Below are 24,363 nucleotides of genomic sequence, written 5' to 3'. Positions count from 1 at the left end.
TTCCATTTCAAGAGTCAAGATTGAAGATTCTTTATTTGTCACATGCATAGTTATACGAGAACAACACGTAGTGAAATGTGTCCTGAAAAGCTCCTTGACTGTGCAAAAAGAGAACTTAATAAACAGTAAGTGAATATGTACAAGGATGACATTCAGTAAGTGAGTGAATTACATACATTAAGTAAATGCATTGAGTGTTTCTTCTTCAGTTACCTTTCTCACTCACTATGTCATAATACACCCTCTTAGCATTGAATCATACTTGTTATCAATCTCTGGCTCTCTTCCACAGCATGTCTTTATCCTGTCTTCCTTCTCTCACCCCAACCAGTTGCAGCAGATGGTCCCGCCCCTCCCTGAGCCTGGTTCTTCCAGAGGTTTCTTCCTGTTAAAAGGGAGTTTTCCCTTCCCACTGTTGTGCTTTCTCAAAGGGGGTCATATGATTGTTGAGTTTTTCTCTTTATATATTATTGTAGGGTCTACCTTACAATATAAAGTACTTTGACGTGACTGTTGTTGGCGCTGTATGAATAAAATTGAATTGAAAAATAAATTGAAGTACAATACAAATAAGTGGTGTAGTTGGGCACAAACATGTAAAGGCCCCCACCTCTATCATTTAAAGCTATACCACCATAGTTCATTTAGGGCTTCTGTTAGCAGAGTTGGACCTTAAGTTGATGTTGAAGGCCCCACAGAAGACTAAAAGGTAAACCTTGAGTTTCGAAATCTTTGGTATTAAAAGTGGAATGAAAGCATCTTACTTTACAGAATGCTGTTATGTTTTATGTAGCAATTTACTGATAAGAACCACAGTAATGTAACAGTTGTGTGTGTATTAAACATTCAGCTTAACCTTTACAAGTAAAGGGAAGTACGTCCCACCCTGTGTGTGCAGGGAACCCCTCCTCCTCCTCCGGCCGGCCTCAGCCTCTCAGAAATAATCAGGACTTTCTAACATCCTCCCCTTCCAACAGGCGGTGGGGTTTCAGTCAGGGGGGACGCTGACAGGTGGACTGCCTGAGAGCCCCATCTGATCTGGAAAAAGGGACTTTCAGTGTCTTCCTCGGTCCGTAGGAAGATCATGGCTCCACCACGAATCTGTCGGGAATCCTTCTTGGTGCTTTTACTGCAAATTGTGTTTATTTGCTCCGCTCAGGTGAGAGATAAGCGTAGATTTTTTTCTCTTCTCTGAACTGCAAACGTTTTTAAAGTCCTAATGTCCTATGCGTTCATGTGGCAGAGCCGATGTGGTATATTTGATAGGTATTTACGACTCAGAAAGGAGCACACTTTACGGTTCCTAACTGTAGTTTTTACTCCGCTGTATTTCATATACTTGTGTAGCACTTTAAGTAATCTCATTATGAGTTAAATATTCTTCTTTAACTCTGTGCTCTAACTTTAGACATGTAAAAAGCTTTCTGTGGTGGAAACGTAACTACCCTAAAGCAGTTACTGCAAAATGCACGGTACTTTAAGGCTACTGTACTTTAACATGCTGTATTGATGATTAAATGAATGATTTCAGTGTTTTTTATTAGGTTTTTCTAATGTCAGTTCATCCCAGTGATCGCAACTGGCACCAGTGAAGTCCAGAGGGCAGCAGTAATCTGAGCACATGCGGTTACTTAGGTGGAATAATAGGAAACCTGGTTCTGTGACCTAGCCACTCACATCACGCAGACAATGGGACTCTGTGTGAGCTTACCTTCACACTAGCAGCAGCAGCAGCACTGCTTGGTATTTGGAGATGGATTTCAGTTGGAAAAAAAGTAAAAAATGTTTTCTGTGTTTGTTTTACAGAGAGGCCCAGTCGGTCCCAGAGGCCCTCCAGGGCCACCCGGGATAGGTGGAGTGCCCGGAGTGGACGGTATTGATGTGAGTCTGCTTTTTGGTTCTTCTTTTGTACTGAATTTTATTCCAGGATTAATCAGCTCAGTGAACAGTGAAACCAAACAGCAGCTGATGTTCTCCGACAATAACAAAGCTCTGTCTGTCTCTCTGTCTAAATCATGGTATAGTTGTATCTATGCAGGGCTCGTTGACCTTTTTCAGAAGAACTGCCCTACAGAAAAAGAGAAAGTTGATCATCTTAATCTAAAGTGTGCCATACATTGTGCACTGAAAGTCTGCCTTTTCATTTGGATGCTGGCCTGCTATGGGCTCAAAAAGTTTAAGACAGTCTTTTAAATCCACATTTAATGAAATCATTTGATGGTATCATGATTGCATTGAGCCATTTATGTATCACCTTATAAATGACAATGAAACATAAAGTTATATGTATGATGAATATTTAGTTTTCATTGTATCATCTCCTTCATGTGTCTTCAGGGCGACAGAGGAGAAGACTCTACAGTGACTGGTGCACCAGTGAGTCAGTTTTTGGTTTCTCTTCTCACATGCAGAAGTCTAAGATTAATAAAATCAGTAATGCTGAATCTTCTGCTTCCAGGGACCTGATGGAGAGAATGGCAAAGATGGGACTCCTGGAGCTCCAGGCATCCCAGGGGCAGATGTAAGTAAGACAACATGTCAACACAGGCACAAACTGGTAAAGTGTTTGTCCAGCAGTCATGTTTTATAGCTTAATCATTCGCCGTGTGGTCTCTATAGTCCAAACCAAAATAAAAGACTTTATTAAGTTCTGAATTCACCAGCTAACCTGATCCAGTAGGTCTTAAATTCTCCAATGCGATAATGTATTAAGTGTCCGTAAGATCTGAGCCACATGACTTAAGACATTCAGATCTGCTGCTGTAGGAGCAGTTTATATTGGCCCCAGCTGAGCAAAAGTGTAGAGGAAAAAGAAAGGTCCCTTGAATAAATCAATCTGTTTATTTAGGGTTGAGTCTCAAATAGCGTACTGACAGAAACAGGGGTCTTTTTGTGCACTACTCAAGGAGTTCAGGGAAATCAGCTGCCCAGAGATGGCTGACTGAAGGCTGTACGCTGGGAAAGATGGTGCAGAATGGTCACAGTGTGTTTGCTGTCCTCTATGTGGTGGTGGTACAGAGAACAGACTGAAAGACTCAGAGTTTTATATGTACTGAATTCTTTTTTAGCAAGCCTGCACAACCACTCTGTGATTAATTAAAAACAAAAGTTACACCAATTTCCTTTACTTATAGAAGCAGAATATAGACTTTAATACAATACTAAATGGAAATTTGCTGAGATTTTGACCTTCAGCTTTGAGACAGAAGGAACCTTTTGTCACAGACTGAATGTGTTGACACATTTTATTTCTTAACCTATGCCTTTGACCAAGTGGGGAGTGTTTTGAATGTTGTTAATAAGGAAGGCAGTCAGCGGAAAAGCTAAAGAATGTAAAAACCCTCAACTCGATATCAGACTTATTTCAGTCTCATGTGTCATAATCTGGAGCAATCATCCCTCATGTTTTCTAGCTGTTCCTTCAGCCTATGGTACTTGTCAGTCTCCAGGCTCCTGCTACTCTGAGCTGGACTGTCTCAGTGCCATCTTTGACCAACCTGCAACATGGCTTCTGATGGCTGTGATAGCTTTCTGCCTTGGTGCTTATTGGTGGTTCTTGTGCCACTATGATCAGAGCCCTTATGCTATCCCCAAGGAACTTGTATCTTGATTGTATATCCCATGAATGGCTTACACATATATTTAACATTTCTTTTCTCTTTTTGTCAATGTTATTTATCGTCTGCTATCTCAGACTCTCTTCTCGCAGTTCATCTCAGGGTGCCATCCCCCTGATCTTTTCATTATAGCTCTAACTACCGGTAATCCTCTCTTTGCTGCCTTCATGAAGTGTGATGAGTTTTTGACATCAGTGGTATCTGTCTCCTGCTTTGGCCAGCTCATTATTTATTCTGGGCTTCTAAGTGATGCAAACCCTTGTCCAATCCCTACTTGAGCACCCTTTGTTGCATGCAAAGTGACAAGTTGCCAGGACACAAAGGGCATCACAGCATGCTGTGTTGTATGGTCATTGAACTGTCAGAATGCTCAATTTGCAGTTGTACCTTAGGTCCTGTCTTTCATGTGAATGTTACTTTGATACTAAGCTAATCATTACTGCAATCTAAACCCATCACTTCAAAGCACATCATTGGCCTATTTCAGGATAATAATGCATCCTGACATATTGGAGCAATTCTCCAAGAATAGTCTTAGGAACATAAGGGAATTCAATGGGTTGACTGGACTTTAGCCTGAGCGAGCAACTATGGGATGTACTGGAAAAACAAATGTGATTCACATAGGCTACAACTTCCAACATCCAGCATTTAAGGGATCTGCTGTTAACGTCTTGGTGCCTGATATCACAGGAGACCTCCAGAGCTTTTGTAAAGTGTATAAGAAAAAGTAAAGTGTATATTATTGGATACAGAAAGTTACAATTTCACTTTACACAAGTCCACCAAGTCCACCTATAAATTCTCTAACCTCAGTCCTATACTATGAGACACACACATACACACACACACACACACACACACAGAAATCAAACCAAACAACAATAGGAAAAGAAAAAAATGGTATGGCAGCTAGAGTGCAATATATATTTAAAATATCATTATTGCATGCCAAGATTTGAATGTACTTTGTTTCATGTCCACAGGGACCTGTGGGACCTCCTGGGGATCCAGGCCTCGTGGGCCCAAAAGGCTTAAAAGTAAGTTTATTGTCTCAACATATTTCTCAGTTAGTCATGTTGCTCAGATCTCTAAATCAGTTTTTTCACACTACAGTATAGAGTAGCACCACATATCTGCAAGTATACTGTACTCTGTCCTCATGTGAAATAACATTTCTGTTCTTGCTGGTTTTCAGGGGGAATCTGGAGCACGTGGGCCCCTTGGAGAGCCTGTAAGTACAGATATTCAAATATGTATTGCTTTATATATATTACCTTCTTTTCAATGCAAATTTGACCTCTTTCTTCATTTTAGTTATTACCTATTATATCTTGTACAACCTAGTTTTAAAAAGTGCATTGAGACAATTTGACTAAAGCTAATAAAGCCAGCCAGAAGCTTTGCAAATTTGTAATTATTTCTTACTCTCAGTTTGACACATTGTAATTTAGGACTTTTCTCCCACAGGGCGTAGGACCTGATGGACTTGATGTGAGTACACTGCTGATTTCTAAGTCCTTTTCAGGTTTGCATAAGTATGTACATTAAACAAACGAACAAACAAATCAGTGGTTGCCGATTTGTGTTTACCAGCAACTGAGTGGTTACTGGTTACTTTGTAACATATTTACAGGCTGTTCTGTAGTTCCAGGGCTCTTATACGATATTATTCTTTGGGCAGAGTATGGTGAAAAGATCTAACTTCTGCTAAAAACAAATTTGAATGTTCAATGTTTTTTGAAGCAAGGCTTCATTTGATAAATGATAAATATCTGATCATCTTGTTAATGTCATTTCCACAAATGGGAGCGTTTAAATTATTATTGTGGCTAATATTTTGGTGTGTTTTTGTTAGAATTTATCAGTTCTTCTGTTAAAAACTGCTCAGTGTTGCACAGGTGGAAGTAGAGCTCATTTACAACAATTTATGCTATTTTGCTGTATTTTTTAACAGGGTATTCCTGGTTCTGATGGGCTACCAGGGGAACTGGGAAAAGTAGGACCCCCAGTGAGTATATAAATCATAAATTGCCTAAATACAATTTCTTAGCTTTTGTAGAATAAAAAGTTTTTATCTTTGAAAGAGCCAATACCTTCAGTACAAACAAAGTCAACAATCATCACAAAACATGTCCTGCTGGTGACTACACAACTGATTAATAAAAACACATCTATCTGCTGCAGGGAGCAAGAGGGAGAAGAGGTCAAGTTGGTCTTCCTGGTCCTCGTGGTCCAAGAGTAAGTATCCCAGTTTCTGTGTACACTGCTAATGAACATCATCAGGGAAAAAAAGATAATAAAGGTTAATGATCTGGTAATTTATTTTAATGAATAGATGAGGTCTGTATTGAAAATAAAAATAAGATGATTTAAGCTCAGACACTTTTTTCTAGGGGCCTCCGGCTGTCTATGAAGGCAAAGACCTGGTAAGTAGATAAACCTGCAACTATTTGTTTGTAAAACCACAATTTTACATTTGGCTTACATACCAGGGAAACATACTAAGAACAGAACATGAATAGACTTAATGATGTGATTAGCAGCAAAATTATCATTCCTTTGTTAATTTCAAAATATTATTATTATTGTTCTTATCGTAACATTTGTAATAAAAGAATTTCCCAAATCTAGAATAAAGTATTATCTTATCTTAAAAGCTGATTATCTTGACTGTGAGATTACAGCGTTGTTTTAGCTGTCAGTGGAGCCCCCTGGTGGGAGGGCGTTTCCATGACCTCAAATAGGCTGTTGTATTTTCCAGTGTCCCAATGCCTGCCCCTTAGGTATTACTGGATATTCTGGCCTCCCAGGCATGAAAGTAAGTTGATCAATTATTAGCATATTTAATTAGCTTTTTGTTGATAACTTCTAACATTTAGTTTCTGTTTATAGGGTCACAAAGGGGTTAAAGGTGAATCAGGTGAGCCGGGAAGACAAGGACACAAGGTAACCTTATGCTAACATCTTAGTTTTCACTACATGAAAAAATTAAGCATTGATATCAAATCCTGACATTTCTGGGACGTTCATTTCTCAGGGAGATGAGGGTGAACAGGGACTGGCTGGTGAAGTTGGATCTCAAGGACTACCAGTAAACTAATTCATCATTCTCTTGTGACCCTAAAAATCTGAATGCATACAGAAATTGCTCCATGCAGTCAAACATATTAACACTCCTCTATCTGCTGAGTAATTCTAGGGCCCAGCTGGATCAAGAGGCCTCCCAGGAATAATGGGCTCTAAAGGTGACAGGGTGAGAGGACGCACACTGCATACAGTTTCATGGATTGTATTTGTAAACGTAAACAGTAAAGTTTGAGCCAAAAGGGCATATATTAAGGGACAGTCCAATGTAAAAAAAAAATACCTCTAAGGAAGTTTGTGCAAGTTGCTTATTGTAGTCCATAGCTACAGACGTATTTACAAACTATTATATGAAAAGGGGCAGCACAGTGGTTAGCACTGCTGCCTCAAGAGAAAAGGCCCTGAGTTTCTGTGAGGAGAGTGCATGTTCTCCCCAAAAAATCGTTATTAATAAAGCTCAGTAATGGTGTTGATTTAGCTCAGTGGGATATACAGGCACTCATATGCCATATGGATGGAAAGCAGTAGCCCTGGGTTCACGTCCAACCCCCGGCCCTTTGCTGCAGTCTTTCCCCACTTTCCTGTCTTTCTACACGGTCTCTATCCAATACAGCCTAAAAGACCCAAAACGCAGTAATTTCATGATCTAAGACGTGCACTGGAAAGTGAATCATGTATACTTTTAATAGAAAAAAAATGTATTAACTTAATTTGACTTATGTCCATTTTTCCGTTACTATAAACAGGGACCTCGTGGAAACCCGGGCGACATAGGCCCTCGTGGAATCCAGGGAGCTCCGGTGAGTGGAAGCTTACTATTATCTCTGCACAGTCCTTTGTGTTACTTGGATAAAATCCTGATGAAAACTGACCATTTTTAGGGGGATCCAGGCCAGAGAGGACCCATTGGTGAGAACGGCCCAAAAGGAGTGCTGGTAAGATCACAAATAAAAAAAAAGAAAAGAAATTTAGCATCAGCCAAAGTTTTCTTTTAACTCTCCGTTTCCACTTGAAATACATCACCCAGTATGAACTTAGCATGAAATGAACTTAGGCCTGTCATCATGTGAATTTGTTTGCAGTTAATTGCAGTTTGTTATTTCATAGGGGGACCGAGGTCCACCAGGAATCAGAGGAGTTCCTGGGCCAAAAGGAGACCCTGTGAGCACAGATATGTCTTATACATGCTAGAATCAATCAGTCAATGAATCTTTTCTTCTATGTCTTCTTGCTGACCTGCTTTTCTGTTGTTTTCTACTTCTAAAACCATCCGACCATTGTCTGTTGAATTCATATTGTTATCCTCCTTTCCCACCTGTATTCTATGGACGAGTTTTCCTGTGTCTTTGTCTTGCTAGAATTCAGAATTTAATTGCAATAACGCTCTTATTGTGCTGTTTAGCTATCATGACTGACCGTATTGGGTTTAAATAGCTTTATCTCTACACATATTCCTTCTCTACCAAATATAACATCTTCCTCTTTTTCTTACTGTGGAACTTTGATTTAAATGTGTGAAATAAGCTTTGTAATGAGATCCCTCTTATCTTGCCAACAGGGCCTTCCTGGTCCAGATGGTCGTGAAGGAATTCCTGGACTGCCAGGGTCCAAGGTAACTGTTTTAATTAATATCTAATTAATAATGAACAGAAGTCTAGATTCTCAAAAGACTGCTTTTAGTTTAGCCTTCAGTCTAAGTCTGTAGACATTTCCTTAGGAATTACTTTTAGCAACAATAATACAATAACAATAAAGGTGTTTAGCAGTTCCTCCTCCTTTAGCAGTTCAATTGTTTTTATTTTTAGGGTCTTCCAGGAAAAAATGGGGCTCCAGGTGATGCTGGCCCACAGGGACTTCCTGTAAGTGACGTCTGACAGCCTGATTCCTCATTAACATCTTTTCTTGACTCAGATATTTTCACTTATTACAATTTTCTTCATGTAGGGTTTGCCGGGAGCTTATGGTCAAAAAGGACACGGAGGTGCAAAGGTATGATCAATGCTTCTGTACCAACACCTCGTGAAAAACAAAACTATGTTTGCAAAAAGACAGGAGTTCCACAGTAAGATGAGCCAATGATGTTCTGTTTGTCTCTCTGTGTCACCAGGGTAACGCAGGCGATCCAGGAGTTGTTGGTTTGATGGGGTCTCCAGGGAAACAAGTAAGTTTGAAGCAAGGCGAGATGCATCAGGTTCATTAAATTGTTACGCAAAAGTCTCAATAGACGCATGTAAAAGCACATTAAACTACTGTACCTTACCGGGTTAAAGGTACCAACTAATGGATTAGTCAGATAACTTTTACTATGAGTAGATGACAAAAATTCTTGCCTTTTGGAGCTCTGATGATTATCTTGTCTGATATCTTGTTCACTAGGGTGAACGTGGTGATCAAGGAGAGGTGGGACCCATTGGGCTCAGAGGAGGACCAGTAAGTCTCTGAAATTCATGTACTTGGTTTTTCACTTTAACCTCCAAAATAGTTGTTTTCCCTTCGTAAACCAGAAGATCCCCTCCTGTTTGCTTCCAGCCCTTCATGATGCCCCAATATCTACTATTTATCTCACCTAAGTCCTGACTTCCACCTTCCTGTGGGCAAAACACAACAGCCAGAAGCAGTCACCTGTTAGCTTTGCCTACATGGCCTACTTGCAGGGCATGGTGCAAACACGTCTAAAGAAATTGTTTGAGCCTTGTTATTTTATGCTAGAAGCTTTAGTATTATAGCCTCTGTAAATCTGATCAATATGAACAGAGGAAGCAAACTGTTGCAGAGTAAAGGAAACTCCATGATGTAAGTAACTGTTCATCTTCCTCAGTAGGGTTAAAGATTAAAAGAGATTAAAGATTAAAGATTAATAGATTAATAAAGATTAATAGATTAATAGAGGTTAAAGATTAAAGAGATAGAAGGCAGCTGATCAAACACACACAAACCCACACATGTGCAATAAGGCTAAGTGCAATATTCTTTTCTGACAAAGTTGTATTTTTACTCAGTTGTATATAGAATTTGTATTCTATTTTTATCCTATTGTATATTTTATTCTACTCTATATAGTATTTTATTTCATTCTATTGTATTCTGTACAGTTGTGCACAGTATATCATTTGTATTGTATTCTAATTTTTGCTATATAACTTTTGCACTGTCCACTTTCTGCTGTGACAAAACTAATTTCCCACATGTGGGACTAATAAAGGTTATCTTATCTTATCTTAACAGTAACTTCAGCAGGATGAGAAATGAGATGAGAGGGAAAACAGTGCACCTATGCTGGTCTCCATTCAGAACATACACAAACAGATGCAAAGTCCGCTGCCTCAAATTTGATTAAACGATATTTATTGAATGAGAAATTGAGAGCAAACAGTCATGTAGAGAAGAAATGCATTTATAGATTTATAATCAGAAGGAGAGTGTACCCGGACATCTGTTAGCCAAAAGCTCAGGCTTCAAATTTGAGTGACAGCATATTCTTAGACACACAACCTTTAGGAGCGCCAGCCAATTAGAAAAAAATCAAATATCCCAGTCAAACCCAGAGGATTGACTGGGATATATGATAAATAAGGATGTTAATATACGGTGACTTGTTCAACTATAAAAATAATGAGCTGTAAACGATAAGGATATAAAAGATTCCCTGTAATAGCTACAGGACAGTTGACCTAAAAATATCATCACATACAGTATATCAAACATGACAAGTTACCAAACTGCATTTCTTTTTGTTTATTTCACTTGCGTTTTGACTCACTTCTGTCTGTATTTCCAGATGTGACCATAGCTCTTCTGTGTTTTAGGGTGGACAAGGAGAAAGAGGACCCGATGGGCCCCCGGGATTATCAGGAGCCAGGGTAAGACCTGAGGGAAAGCCGTCTTTTCTCTTGGGGACATTATGTTTTGAAAAAAAATATGGGAGAAAAAGAATTTAACACAGTAACACAAGTAAGATTCTTCTTAAATGTAAGATATTTAAAAATTTTATTTGAGATCTTATTTTCTGCAAAGAGTCCTGTCTGGGAAATGTGCTAAAAATCAATATTGCTTGCTTGCTGAGGTCCTGGTTTTACTGTAACTTCCGTGATCTTTGTTGCATTCATTTACAGTAGTTCCCAGTGCAACAGTCACACTCTAAGTAAAGGCTTTTAGTTTAGTCTGAAATCTGAGATATATGTGACAATAACGGAAAATAATCAGAAATCTTGATGGTACATATAGTTTTTTTGCCTGTAGCGCTAGGTATTCATCTAGATTTTTTGGAGTGAAAACTATTTTATCTCTTAGTGAACATCACTGAACACAAGAAAGCAACTGTCTGACTTCATGAAAACTGAGCTGTAACATTAGCTTCCTGCTAGTGCTCCTTTGGGTTGGTGAATTCAGACAGGAAAAAAAAAAACAGTCCAAAGAGCTCCAACAGATTTGTAGATTTTGGTTTCTATAAAGACATTTTGCTGTAGATTTTTTCAGATGTATGCTGACATATTGTTTTGGTTCTAATATTGATGGAAAACATAAGGGTTGTATAGACTGGAAAGGCTTTAATAATACATGGTAAAAGGACATCAACAGGTATCCATGCTTTTATTATGCTGGAGTTTAACTGTATTGCATAATATACTGACACATCAACACGATTTAAGGATCTGAGCTGAATGTTATGGAACGCCAGGACTGCCATAATGAATTAATTAAATACACCATTAAATAATTAATTAAATGTGGCAATAATTAATTAAAATTGGAATTAATTAATTAAATAAATAGTTATGACACATGTAATTAATTAATTATTGACACATTTAATTAATTATTTATGTATTTCACATTTTAATTAATTATTGACACATTTAATTAATTATTTAATGATATATTTATTTATTTCATTTTGGCAGTCCTGGCGCCTGGCTCTCATCATGAAATAATTTTATCTGTCAGCCTCACCCATCAAACTCAGGGGGCGGGGTTAACGCTGATCGAGTCAAAACCATTGCTTTGGCCTGGTGGCCATTGTTTCTAGCACACAACAACCGGCATGTGGAAGCTAACAGAACTGAGCTTTGAAAAACCCTGTTTGTGTGTCACCAAATACCGTTTTAATATTTTTTTTAGCCGAGAATGTAGTGGTTTAATCTTCATGTGTCTGGTCGGTTTGTCAAGATACAGCCTCTTTGCAAAAGTGTTTCGATGATTTCGGAGATGTCTGCCCAGTCTCACGGCAAAGCGTGGGATAGACCCGCTCGCCTCGCAAGCAATCCCACCGACAAAGCGCAGGCCCCAGTACACAGCTGTAGTAACCCCCGCTGACTTCTTTTACTGAGGTTATATTTATCGGTGTTTTATTTCCTGATGTTCTTATGTGTCCTACGTGTTTCAGTCGCCAATTCTGAATTATAACTAACATTAAAAACATGTTTAAGGAGGAGAGAGAGCAAATAAATCTGTTTAACATCTGATCTTTGGGTTTTTGTTCAGTAATCAGCGTGACCTGTGTATAAACACATAAAAGAGATAACGTTGGTGTTTCTGTCATGTAGTAACTGCTGGCTTTAACTGTACAAAGGTTGTTCGACACTATGAAACACATACAGACTTCATGATGTTCGGCTAATATTTTTATTGTGAATATTAATCATGCTGACCTCGCTCTGTACACCACGCAGCGAGGTCAGCATGTCCACGATATCCACGATATCCTCAGCTCCATGAATTAACACAAAGTTTCCCACCTGACTATCTAACTTCCAACTATTCCAGAGACGTGAAAATATACAGCATAAAGAAAAGTGTAAGAGACTCAGCAGCAGATTAGAATAACAGTTATAGATTTAATAAATCACCAAATGAATCCAAGAAACGAGCAAACCTGTTCCGACAATTTGAGTTTGTATTCCCTCAGCTGCAGACTGTTTAAATGTTTGAAAAGGAAGATTAGATATAAAAAACGTCAAACATAGACTCAGTCTGCCTTCACATTTGATATGAGGCCAGCACGTATAGTGGCCTCAGCTATTACTGAAATACACGTGCTATATCATAAACTATGATATAAATAGGGAGGTCCTATTAACATGTTTAGTTTTAAAGGACACCTTCCTGCCTTTAGTCTCATTCATGAGCAGTATTAGTTTTCTTCTAACATCCAGAAGTCTGCACGATGTGTTTCATAGTTTGTAACAAGCCTTTGACAGGTAAACATAACATGACCGAAAAAGCAAAAAAAAAAAAAAAAAAAAAAAAAAAAAAGAGAGAGAGAGAGAGAGTGTTGAGATAAGAAGAGAAAATGCTCTCAATTATGGAGACAGGCAAATGGTTCATTTATGTTTGATGTGTGTTTATTCCTCCCTAAATATCGTCGGTGAAGTTTGCCATGCACGTCAGATTTTCCTGCGCATTTTTATACGTGTGCCAACAGAGAGAGAAAAAAAATCACATTCTAACAGACAGCTGGTGCTTAGAATACAGTTGAATAACTATTAAAAAACAGATGATATTTAGATGATAGTTCAGTCTAACACATGTGCCAGTGAACCATTAAACGTCTGTGAAACTATGCAGTTATGAAACGTAACTTTAACCTCAGCCAAACCGATTTGCTCAGTTGTAAATAAAACAGCGAAGTAAACGTGACCCGACAGACAGAACCTGAGTGAATGAAGTCCAGCGTTTAACCACTGAGAGCTAAAACTCAGCTGAGGTTTCAAAGCTGTGTGCCGGTGATTGGACATCAGCCGCTGATGAAGCTGTTCACCTATAAAGTGCTCTGTAAGGAAACAAGCTCCAGCAGCTCTGCGCTCGGGGAAAACACTATATTTACTTATCTTGTGCAGAAAAATGCGCTGACATTGCTTTATATCGAGCACCGGCTGCCCAGTTAAACTGTGACTATCACCAGGTAACGTAGGCGTGTTTCTTGAATTAGCAGCAGGTGTTAAACAGCTGACAGATGAGGAGGAGGATGCATGCAGGTAAACTGAGGGTCTGTTGAGCTGATCGCTGGTTTCGTGAGAAAAATGTCAGCTCGTTCTTTATGTTACAGAAGCACAGAGACACAAGACCAGGCGGAAAGAGACGATCGTTCGGTGAAAATGAGAATCTGCGAATGCAACATGTGGAACACGGAGAGTGGAATATGTAAACAAACTGGTTAACGTAACCCCCTCGGTGCACTCTGCATGCTAATTGTTAGCAGAGCTAGTGAAATCTCTGAAAACATCTGAGCACTTTTGCAAACATATTCTATGTTGACAACCTGACCAGACATACGGCGCGACATTCGCGGCTAAAACACTGTTAAAAGTGTAGCTGGTGACAGAAAAACGGGGTATTTTAAAACTACACCACCACCATTGCTGCCTGTGATTTGATCTGCATTCTGGGATACCTGGCTGCCCCAAGTCTACACAAGCAATCGATTATCTAGGATCGACCTGTTTTGACTTACTTTGCACGGCAACCAATCAAATGTTAGAGAAGCTGCATGGGCAGCGTTAACCCCGCCTCCTGAGTTTGATGGGTGAGGCTGACAGATAAAATTATTTCATGATGAGAGCCAGGCGCCAGGACTGCCAAAATGAAATAAATAAATATATCATTAAATAATTAATTAAATGTGTCAATAATTAATTAAAATGTGAAATACATAAATAATTAATTAAATGTGTCAATAATTAATTAATTACATGTGTCATAACTATTTAATTAATTAATTCCAATTTTAATTAATTATTGCCACATTTAATTAATTATTTAATGGTGTATTTAATTAATTCATTATGGCAGTCCTGGTGTTCCATAGAATGTCTACAGAATAATTTATTTATGTTAATTAATTAGTGGGAAAACAAAAGAAAACTCTGATTTAGATCATGAAAGGGTAGAAAAGTTGTATTTAATTGTTTCTTTTTACAGTCATATAAATGCACAGTTCCTGAGATCTCCTGCTGGCAGACAGACAGATCAACAAATCTGGGTTAAAAGCAATGCTTTTTGTTAGAACCGAGTCCGCCTGAGTGAAAAACAACAGGATTATGATAGTGCTGTTGTGGGAAAAGAAACAGGAGACGCTGTACAGAGAGGAAATGTTCAGATAACGATAACTTCAAACAAGCAAAAAAAATTAAAAAGTAGAACGCAATAATTTCCAAGGTCTGATGGGCCTTGAGAAAAGTACACGCTGGTCTTTTTTGCTTGTCACTGGGAGAGCAAAAATCAGTAAGAAATGAGCGCCTCGAAACTGAAAGCCAAGCAGACACAGTGTTCATAAATACAATCCATCCTGAAAGTATTATTCGACACGAGAATAATCCGGTAAAGAAAAACCTTGTATCTGCTCAGATATTCATTGCAGGAAAGCAGAGTCATGTTTTTGTGCTTTTAATAAAGAGCTGAACGTCTTTATGAACGCCTGTCCCTGCAGTTAAGTCTCTAATCCACTGGTGAGTGGGCATGAATGGTCTCTTGTGTTACAGACTTTTATTTTTTCTGCAGCTCAGGGGGGATTCAGGACAGGAAAATAACCCGAGAAACCCTGAAAGAAATCTCTGTTCCCCAGGAATGCCCACATCCCCACATGTTATCCCTTGAAACCCTAACACATCCAAGGGAGGGTGGATGCTTGGGGTGCTGGTGGGTCCAGCCTGTGGTTCAGAATGATGTAAAGCTGGAAATGTTTTTTTCCCTTGTAGATATGGTTAGATTAAGTTGGGGGTGGTATGGTACCTGCTCTAGGCTTCACACAGTGTGTTCTGTGTTGTGATTTTGAATGTGTGTATTATATGTTAAGAGGAGGTTATGTCTGTGTGTGGCTATTTTAAAAAAAAAAAAAATAGGGGAGCAAAGGAAATCCAGGCCTACCCGGACTCCCTGGCCCTGCTGGTTTCCGTGGTCAGAAAGGAGACAGGGTAAGAGACACAAAATGAAACAAGATAAAAACAGATCTGATTTAAACCGAAGTCATGTGAATGCAACAGTCCAAAATAAGTAGTCACATGTACCGTGGCTCACAGCACTACCTCACTCTACTTATTAAGTTGCACACTAATGTTATTTTTGTTGAACAATATGGGAATTGAATTTGTGTGGGGATATGGTTGAGATCTGCTGATATCAAAAGAAGCAAACAGATATAAATGATCCTCTTTAAAGGTGGGTGCAAACCCAACAAGACATTTTCACTCTGCTCAGTTCGTGTTCAGACCTGCAGAGCAGAGAGAAAGTCAGATCAGCTGATCACTTGCGGGGGTGGGGTGGAGGGTGTGCGGAGAATATACAAAGTTAAAACATAGCAAATGTTTACAGTGTGTATTAACCCCCCGAAACCTTGGCTGATTGTGACCCACACCCATTTTCACACCTTGGCTCGTGTGATTAGGTAGGGGATCAATAGGGGGTCCATGACCCTCTTGGGGGACACTCCCATAGGGCTTAAAATCTGGGACTCTCCACCAATTGCTCTTAGAACTGAAGAAGCTTCTCCGATGTGAGGTGAAACGTCTCCACAGAAACCTAAAGAAGTCCAGACACGTTTCTTTCCAAGCTCCTTAGACTATGATGACCTGGATCACTGAGAACCTTCCCAGACAAATCCTTAATTCTATTGTTTGCAGGCTTTCTGGTGTAACTGGAACTAAGTAGGTGAATTGGATGAAGTTTTGTATAAAATTTTATAGCAGGAACAATTGTGTGTTTTTACCCCTGAGTTGAAAAAAGGCTGATGGAGTGTTGTTGTGACTCTGCAGATGACCAGTATCAGGCCCCAGTCAGGAAATACTGCACATACAACTGATAGATGGCTTCAGATTAGCTTTCCAAATACATTTGTCAGAATGGGTTACTGCTGTGTGTGATCACCACACTAAAATGACAATTCTATTAACTCATTCACTGCCATTGACGTCTATAGCCGTCAATTGCAGTGAATGAGTCAATGGGTTTAACTCATTCACTGCCAATGGCTGGCAGTGAATGAGTTAAAAATTCATCGAAAATTGTAAAAATAATAAATAACTGATACAGACAAAAAGTCCAGACGCTTTTCTTTCCAAGCTCCTTAGACTAATAAATAATTGATCCAATATCCCACACTGTCCTAATGCAGGTCCATTTAAAGTCATATCTTTTTTTGACTCAGGCAGCTTCAATCAGATAAATGAAGTCTGGATCAGATCTAGATTAGCAAATTGGATTATTGTGGGTATTGGTGCACTAAATTTATTTATTTCCAGTTAATACTATCAAACTCCCAAAAATAATTATCTTGCTTTTTTGTTTTTCTCAGGGTGCAGTCGGTCTTGATGGTCCAAAGGGAGACCAGGTATTTTTATTTATTTATTAAACTGTAATATCATTATCATTATTATTAGACAAATCACAGAGTGGGATTTGAGCTAAAAATCTGCACATTTTAATATTTTTAGGGACTTCCAGGAGCTGAGGGAACAGCAGGAGAGAGAGGAGATGTGGTGAGTTATCAACTACTGAAAGTACCAAGAAGTGGGAAAACAGACATGCTCGCAGTGATGCCATTAAGAAGGATGTAGTTGTTAACAGTGTCAAGAATCACTTGAGTTTGCAAAATCTGTTGTGGGAAATACTCCTTTGTGACAAAGTGACACAGCTTTGCAGAATAATAAAATATGATACGTATCTGGTAGAAATATCTTCGGATGTTTCTGCATGCATGTAGTTATTTACGCCTGCTTTCTTTTTTTCAGGGTGAACCAGGAGAATCTGGAGAGAAAGGATCGGTATGTTCATCTAACCAAGTGTATCCTATCCTTAAATATTGGAGATTTTTTTTTTCCCATAACTTAGTTCAAAAAGGTAAACTTTCATATATGCTAGCTTCCTTACGCATAAAGTGAAATATTCGCTGACGATTATGGTTTATATGTTCTTAAAAATGAGAACCCACCTAATTTTTTAGATTGATCAAAATGTATTATTGTATTATTCTGTCCAGTGTTTTCCATCTTACTCCACAGATTCCCACTTCTCTTCCCTTTTTTCTGTTGAAGTCATCTGTTTGGTGCTATTTTTTGTAGTCAGGCCCACCAGGAGAGACGGGAAATAAAGGACCCGAGGGCAGCCGAGGACTGCCAGGTAAAGAGGGCAAGTTGGGCCAACCAGGACCCCGTGGCATGCAGGGGGACATGGGGGTGCCTGGCCTGCCGGGAATACAGGGACCAGCGGTGAGAAATTTTTATCTCTGTACTGTTCTGTTACAACTCTCTGTTGAATCATGGTCGATTATTGAACAGCATGTTCGCTCAAGTGAAATACAATGCTTGTTATTTTGAATTTTCAATAAATGGATTGTTGGAGAAAGGGAATATGATACATCCAGTGTTTATTATTAGTATTCAATTAAAAAATACTTGTTCAGTATTTTTGCAGAATGTTTAATGAGACTATAAATATCCAATCTTCTCAAGAAACACCTTGAGAACACCAGAATTTCCTCAGTAACCATCACTCATCACTATCAACGATCTGTTTGTTCAGGGAAAATCACCAACAGATACACACATCAAACAAGTCTGCATGAGGGTAATGCAAGGTAAGCGTTCTATCGGCTGGTTACCACTAGGTGTAGTTACTGAAGACAGTGTGCTTTACAGTCATTTGGATAAAAGAGCTTTTCAAACCAATCTGTGGCAAACACAAAATGTTTGTTATTTTACATCTATATATCCACCGATTAACACAGAAAATTAAAAAATAAAATTCTCCTGTGCCACAGATCAGTTTGCCCAGCTAGCAGCTAGCTTGACCAGGCCTGAGTCAGGTATTGGTGGGATGCCCGGTCCTCCAGGCCCACCTGGACCTCCAGGCCCCACAGGAGAGAATGGTTTCCCAGGTCACACCGGATCAAGAGGTCTGCCTGGTCTGAAAGGGCCACCTGGACTGATGGGAATCAAAGGACCTAAGGGTGAGCTTTATCTTGGCAGTTGAAGATTGTTGGAGTAGCGCAACCCCTAATGTGCAAGTCCAGTGAGCACAAAGACCGCAAAACTGTCTGACTTAAGTTGGTGATAAGTCACTGCTAACAAGCATATAATAGCACATTTCTTATTCTCTGCCTTTTTTTGGTGCATCACTGAGTTTCTTGGTGCATTACTGCTATCTGTAGATCAGTTCAAAAATAATGGGAAACCACTGGCAGAGGTGTGCATTTCAGGTGCATATATATGAAAACAGGCAAGGTTAAACCAAACATGGAATCACATGCAAACTCAAAATTAAAAATAAATCTTTCATGCTTAACTCTAGTATTGAGATACACAGCTATGATGTATTTGTAATTTAGACAGAGGAAATCTGGAGCTTATCAGGAGGATTACTATTACTGAATCAGAAAAATAAAAGCAAATGACTCATGTGTAAACTGCAAGCCTGTGGGATTATCGAAATTAACTGACAGTCATTTATATTCATGTTGTTTTGACCCGTAGCTCCTCAGGGACAAATCATCTGAATGAGGGACCAGATGTGGTGTGAAGCCTGAGTTTGAACCTCATGCTAAACACAGCTAAATATAGTAACTTTAATTATGTGTTTCCCATTGGTGATAATTACTTTCCCTCCCCACAGGTGACCAGGGTGATAAAGGGGACAGGGGACCCATAACGAGAGGACCCAAAGGAGAACCAGGTGCACCTGGTTTACCAGGTAATTGACAAGATAGCTGTACATAGAATAAATGAACTAAATGTCTCAGTCAAGCATCAGGTAGTGAAGATTATGTAATATTGTCCAAAAGAAAAATGCCGTTTGGATGAACAATAATGCTGGACAAAAAAACCCCAGATCTGAGCTCAATTACACAAAGCCTTTTATATTAATTAACAGCAAAAATATCCCTTTCTGTCCTCCCGAGTGCATAAAGTCTTATAGGTTAATAATATTATAATTTTCAAATCAAATCAAATCAAATCACTTTTATTGTCACATCACATGTGCAGGTACATTGGTACAGCACATGTGAGTGAAATTCTTGTGTGCGAGCTTCACAAGCAACAGAGTTGTGCAAAATACAATAATGTAAACAAGCAAAATACAAGAATGGCTACATCTGAAACTAATAAATATATGTACAATATATAATAGTATATGCATTTCTGGATGTGTATACTAAATATTTTTCTACGTGTGTGTGTGTGTGTGTGTGTGTGTGTGTGTGTGTGTACACATATTTTACAAATTAAATAGAGTAAACAATAAATAAAATATATAAAATAAATAAAATAAAATATACAGAGTGAGACGTGCAAAACAGTGGCATTACTGTACAGTATGGAGTGCATAATGTTAAAGTTCCAGTAGTGAAGCTGAGGTGTCTATGAAGTGTTCAGCAGTCTGATGGCCTGATGGAAAAAGCTGTCTCTCAGTCTGCTGGTACAGGACCGGATGCTGCAGAACCTCCTTCCTGATGGAAGTAGTCTGAACAGTTTATGGCTGGGGTGACTGGAGTCCTTGATGATCCTCCCCGCTTTCCTCAGGCAGCGCTTCCTGTAGATGTCTTGGAGGGAGGGAAGCTTACTTCCAATTATCCGTTCAGAGCACCGCACTACTCGCTGGAGAGCTTTGCAGTTGTAGGCGGTGCTGTTGCCATACCAGGTGGTGATGCATCCAGTGAGGATGCTCTCAATGGCACAGTGATAGAAGGTCCTGAGGATGCGGGGGCTCATGCCGAATCTTTTCAGTCTCCTGAGAAAGAAGAGGCGCTGCTGCGCCTTCTTCACTGTTTTGTTTGTGTGTACTGACCACAAACAAAACACACAAAACTGACCACGTAAGATCCTCAGCCAGGTGTACGCCAAGGAACCGGAAGCTGCTCACTCTCTCCACAGCAGCGCCGTTGATGGTGATGGGGGTGTGTACTTCTCTGCACCTCCGGAAGTCCACTATCAACTCCTTTGTCTTTGCGACGTTGAGGGTGAGATGGTTGTCTTGACACCAGTGGGTCAGGGCGCTGACCTCCTCCCTGTAAGCCGTCTCATCACCATTGGTGATAAGACCCACCACTTTAGTGTCGTCCGCAAACTTCACAATGATGTTGGAGTTGTTAGTGGCTGTGCAGTCGTAGGTGTAGAGTGAGTATAGGAGAGGGCTCAGTACACACCCCTGTGGAGCACCAGTGTTCAGTGTGACGGGGGATGAGGTGATGCTGCCCAGTCTGACCACTTGGCGTCTGTCAGACAGGAAGCTAAGGATCCAGCTGCAGAGGGAGCTGCTCAGTCCTAGATCCTGCAGTTTCCTGTCCAGCTTCGAGGGAACGATGGTATTGAATGCTGAGCTGTAATCTACAAACAGCATTCTCACATACGTGTCTCTCTTCTCCAGGTGTGACAGGGCAGTATGTAGTGTCAGGGCTATGGCATCATCAGTGGACCTGTTGTGGTGGTATGCGAACTGTAGAGGGTCCAGTGAGTCGGGTAGTGCAGAGCAGATGAAGTCCCTGACCAGCTTCTCGAAGCATTTGCTTACGATGGGGGTCAGGGCTACAGGTCGCCAGTCGTTCAGTGAGGAGATGGTGGAGGATTTGGGTACAGGGACGATGGTGGCCATTTTGAAGCAGGCTGGGACTACAGACAGAGAAAGGGAAAGGTTGAAGATGTACGTGAACACTCCAGCCAGCTGAGCCGCGCATGACTTGAGGACGCGGCCGGGAATCCCGTCCGGACCAGTAGCTTTGCGTGCGTTCACCTTCCTGAAGCACCTCCGCACATCCTCCTCAGACACAGTGTGCGCACTGACGTCATCCGCGGTGCGCACACTGTCCGGTCTCATGGTGTTCGCTGTGTCGAATCTAGCGTAGAATACGTTTAGATCCTCACACAGAGAGGCCGTGGTCTGCGGTGTGCTGGTTTTCCCTCTAAAGTCTGTGATCGTGTTTAGTCCCTGCCACATACTCCGAGGGTTGTCAAACTGTTGCTCCACCCTGTCCCGTGAATGCTGCATTTAACACCGTGAATGCTGCATTCAGTCATTGTAAAAAATGTTTTTTAATTAGAGGCATGGAAAGCTCTGCAATTCAAAGAAAGGGTGCACATTAAATAAAAAACAGTATCACTTTGACAGTTAAATAGTTTATATTTAGGAGAATAAGTACACTTCTCAAAACAACTGTTCAAAGGAAGACTTTGAAAACACATCAGATCTTAATGGGGAAAAAATCCATCCATCCATCCATCTTCATCCGCTTTATCCGAGGCCGGGTCGCGGGGGCAGCAGCCTAAGCTGAGAGGCCCAGACCTCCCTCTCCCCAGCCACCTCCTCCAGCTATCCCAGGCCAGCCGAGAGATATAATTTCTCCAGCGTGTCCTGGGTCTGCCCCGGGGCCTCCTGGAACACCTCACCCAGGAGGCGCCCAGGAGGCATCCTTGTCAGATGCCCGAACCACCTCAGTTGGCTCCTTTCGATGTGGAGCAGCAGCGGCTCTACTCTGAGCCCCTCCCAGATGGCCGAACTTCTCACCCTATCTCTAAGGGAGAGGCCAGCCACCCTTCGGAGGAAGCTCATTTCTGCCGCTTGTATCCGCGATCTCGTTCTTTCGGTCACTACCCACAGCTCGTGGCCATAGGTGAGGGTAGGGACGTAGATCGACCGGTAAATTGAGAGCTTTGCTTTTACACTCAGCTCCCTCTTCACCACGACGGACCGGTGCAGCGTCCGCATTACTGCAGCTGCAGCCCCAATCCGTCTTTCGATCTCCGGTTCCCTTCTCCCATCACTCGCGAACAAGACCCTGAGATACTTGAACTCCTCCACTTGGGGCAGGAACTCATCCCCGACCCAGAGTGGGCACGCCACCCTTTTCCGGCTGAGAACCATGGCCTCAGATTTGGAGGTGCTGATCCTCATTCCCGCTGCTTCACACTCGGCTGCAAACCGTTCCAGTCCAAGCTGGAGGTCCCCACCCGATGAAGCCAACAGAACCACATCATCCGCAAAAAGCAGAGATGAGATTCTGAGGCCACCAAAATGAAAGCCCTCTGCCACTTGGCTGCGCCTAGAAATCCTGTCCATAAAAATTATGAACAGAACCAGTGACAAAGGGCAGCCCTGGCGGAGCCCATCACCCACCGGGAACGAGTCCAACATTCTATATATAACATTGTGGTGTCAGATGGATCGAAACATGGCGTCCCAAAGATGTTCTATTGGCTTTAGGTCAGGTGAGCATGTAGTCAATCAATGGCATCAATTTGTTCATTCTCCAGAAATTTCCTGCAGAGTTTTGTCAGATGAGGTTGGGCATTGTCATACATCAGGAGGAACTCAGGACCCACTGCACCAGCATAGGGTCCGACAGTTGGTCCAAGGGTGCTGTTGCCTAGCCTCTATAGGGTGTGTGTGCCTTTTCAGACCAAACCATGCTGAATGATGTTACAGGGAGAATAATGTTTTCCACACCTTCTCCAGATCCTTTCCTCTCTCTCACGTGTGCTCAGCGTGAACCTACTCTTATCTGTGAAAAACACAGGACATCAGCAGATCTGCCAAATCTGGTAGTGTATGCCAAATGCCAACTGGGCTCTATTAGCAGTAGTGACAGTGCCCCTAGTTGTATGCAAAACAAGTGAAGAAAAAAAATGCCAGTGTCCTGCACCTTCAAAACCATTCCTGTTTTGGTGGTTGTTTCATTGTTGCCCCTCTAGTTCCCCTGTTGTTAATTTCACAAACACAAAAGCAGCTGAAGCTTATTGACAGACAACCCCCTCTGCTGCTAAACTGACCAGATCAATATCCCACAAGTTTAACTGACTTGATTGCTATAGTGATTAAAAATTGTTCATTTCATTTTTGTAGTCGTGTACTTTACTCTGCAAATAATGATGTTAATTATTACAGAACTGCTTTAACACATCATGTTTAGAACTTTCTAGATACCCAGGGCCTAGTAACTTGTTGATATTCATCTGACACATGAGTTTTAATGCCAGCAGTGCCAAACATGACACATTTTAAGTGTAATGAGAAGCTGCAAAAATTCACAGCACTTGACTACTACTGGGTTAGATACTTGGCCTAAGGTTTTCCACATAGTTGACAAAGGCAGATATTCTATGCAAACTGAACATGGGAAACTTTTGAATATATTTATATTTCCTCATATTTTGTGTTTTTCTTTGCACTGCTCTTGTGCAATCATTACATTTGACATACTAACTGAAGGTTTATGGATAATCTTCCTGGACTGTATTGCAAAAATTTGTAAATTAGTGCTTAGTAAACACAACTAAACTAAATCAGTGTATCACCCACAATCTTGTAAAATAGAGTGAATTTATTGACAACCAGTCATAGAAAGAAGGTGGGCATAGCAATATCACAGTGCAGTGTAAAAAGTCAGGTCCAGGGGCTGCATCAATGTAGTCTATAGGATGATTACAGAAAAACGTGGATGTTTAACTTCTGATCCTCTGTCATTCTGTTTGCAGGCAATCCTGGTCGACCAGCTTATGGCAGAGACGGTCGTGACGGAGAGAGGGGACCTCGTGGGGTTGCTGGTACAGCTGGTGTTCCTGGACCTCCTGGTCCTCCTGGTTTGAACAGTTACTGTGAGCCGTCGCAGTGCATCCTTCCCATGGTGGCATCACCGGTTTCGGCAAAGGACTCCAGCATGAAAGGTCCCACTGAGATGTGA

At 40.7% G+C, this 24,363-nt stretch overlaps 1 protein-coding gene across 1 annotated transcript; it reads left to right on the top strand.

Moving 5' to 3' along the window:
• The first annotated feature begins 1,084 nt into the window (after positions 1-1,084).
• Positions 1,085-24,363, top strand: col9a1a (collagen, type IX, alpha 1a). Its single transcript, XM_085355552.1, has 32 exons — positions 1,085-1,159; positions 1,807-1,881; positions 2,338-2,376; positions 2,459-2,521; positions 4,604-4,657; positions 4,816-4,851; positions 5,088-5,111; positions 5,575-5,628; positions 5,805-5,858; positions 6,014-6,046; positions 6,382-6,438; positions 6,513-6,566; positions 6,658-6,711; positions 6,820-6,873; positions 7,451-7,504; positions 7,586-7,639; positions 7,812-7,865; positions 8,263-8,316; positions 8,510-8,563; positions 8,649-8,693; positions 8,812-8,865; positions 9,081-9,134; positions 10,511-10,564; positions 15,542-15,613; positions 16,990-17,025; positions 17,129-17,173; positions 17,426-17,458; positions 17,756-17,902; positions 18,216-18,270; positions 18,454-18,642; positions 19,305-19,382; positions 24,158-24,363. The coding sequence occupies exons 1-32, from the start codon at positions 1,085-1,087 to the stop codon at positions 24,361-24,363; spliced, it is 2,064 nt and encodes a 687-aa protein (XP_085211678.1).

Source organism: Diplotaxodon limnothrissa, linkage group LG6 (assembly GCF_057381915.1).
Source record: "Diplotaxodon limnothrissa isolate DT_005_m linkage group LG6, D_limnothrissa_male_GT1.1, whole genome shotgun sequence".
Taxonomy (NCBI): Eukaryota; Metazoa; Chordata; class Actinopteri; order Cichliformes; family Cichlidae; genus Diplotaxodon; species Diplotaxodon limnothrissa.
The sequence above is the reverse complement of the archived record's forward strand: the minus strand, read 5'-3'. Positions and strand labels throughout refer to the sequence as shown.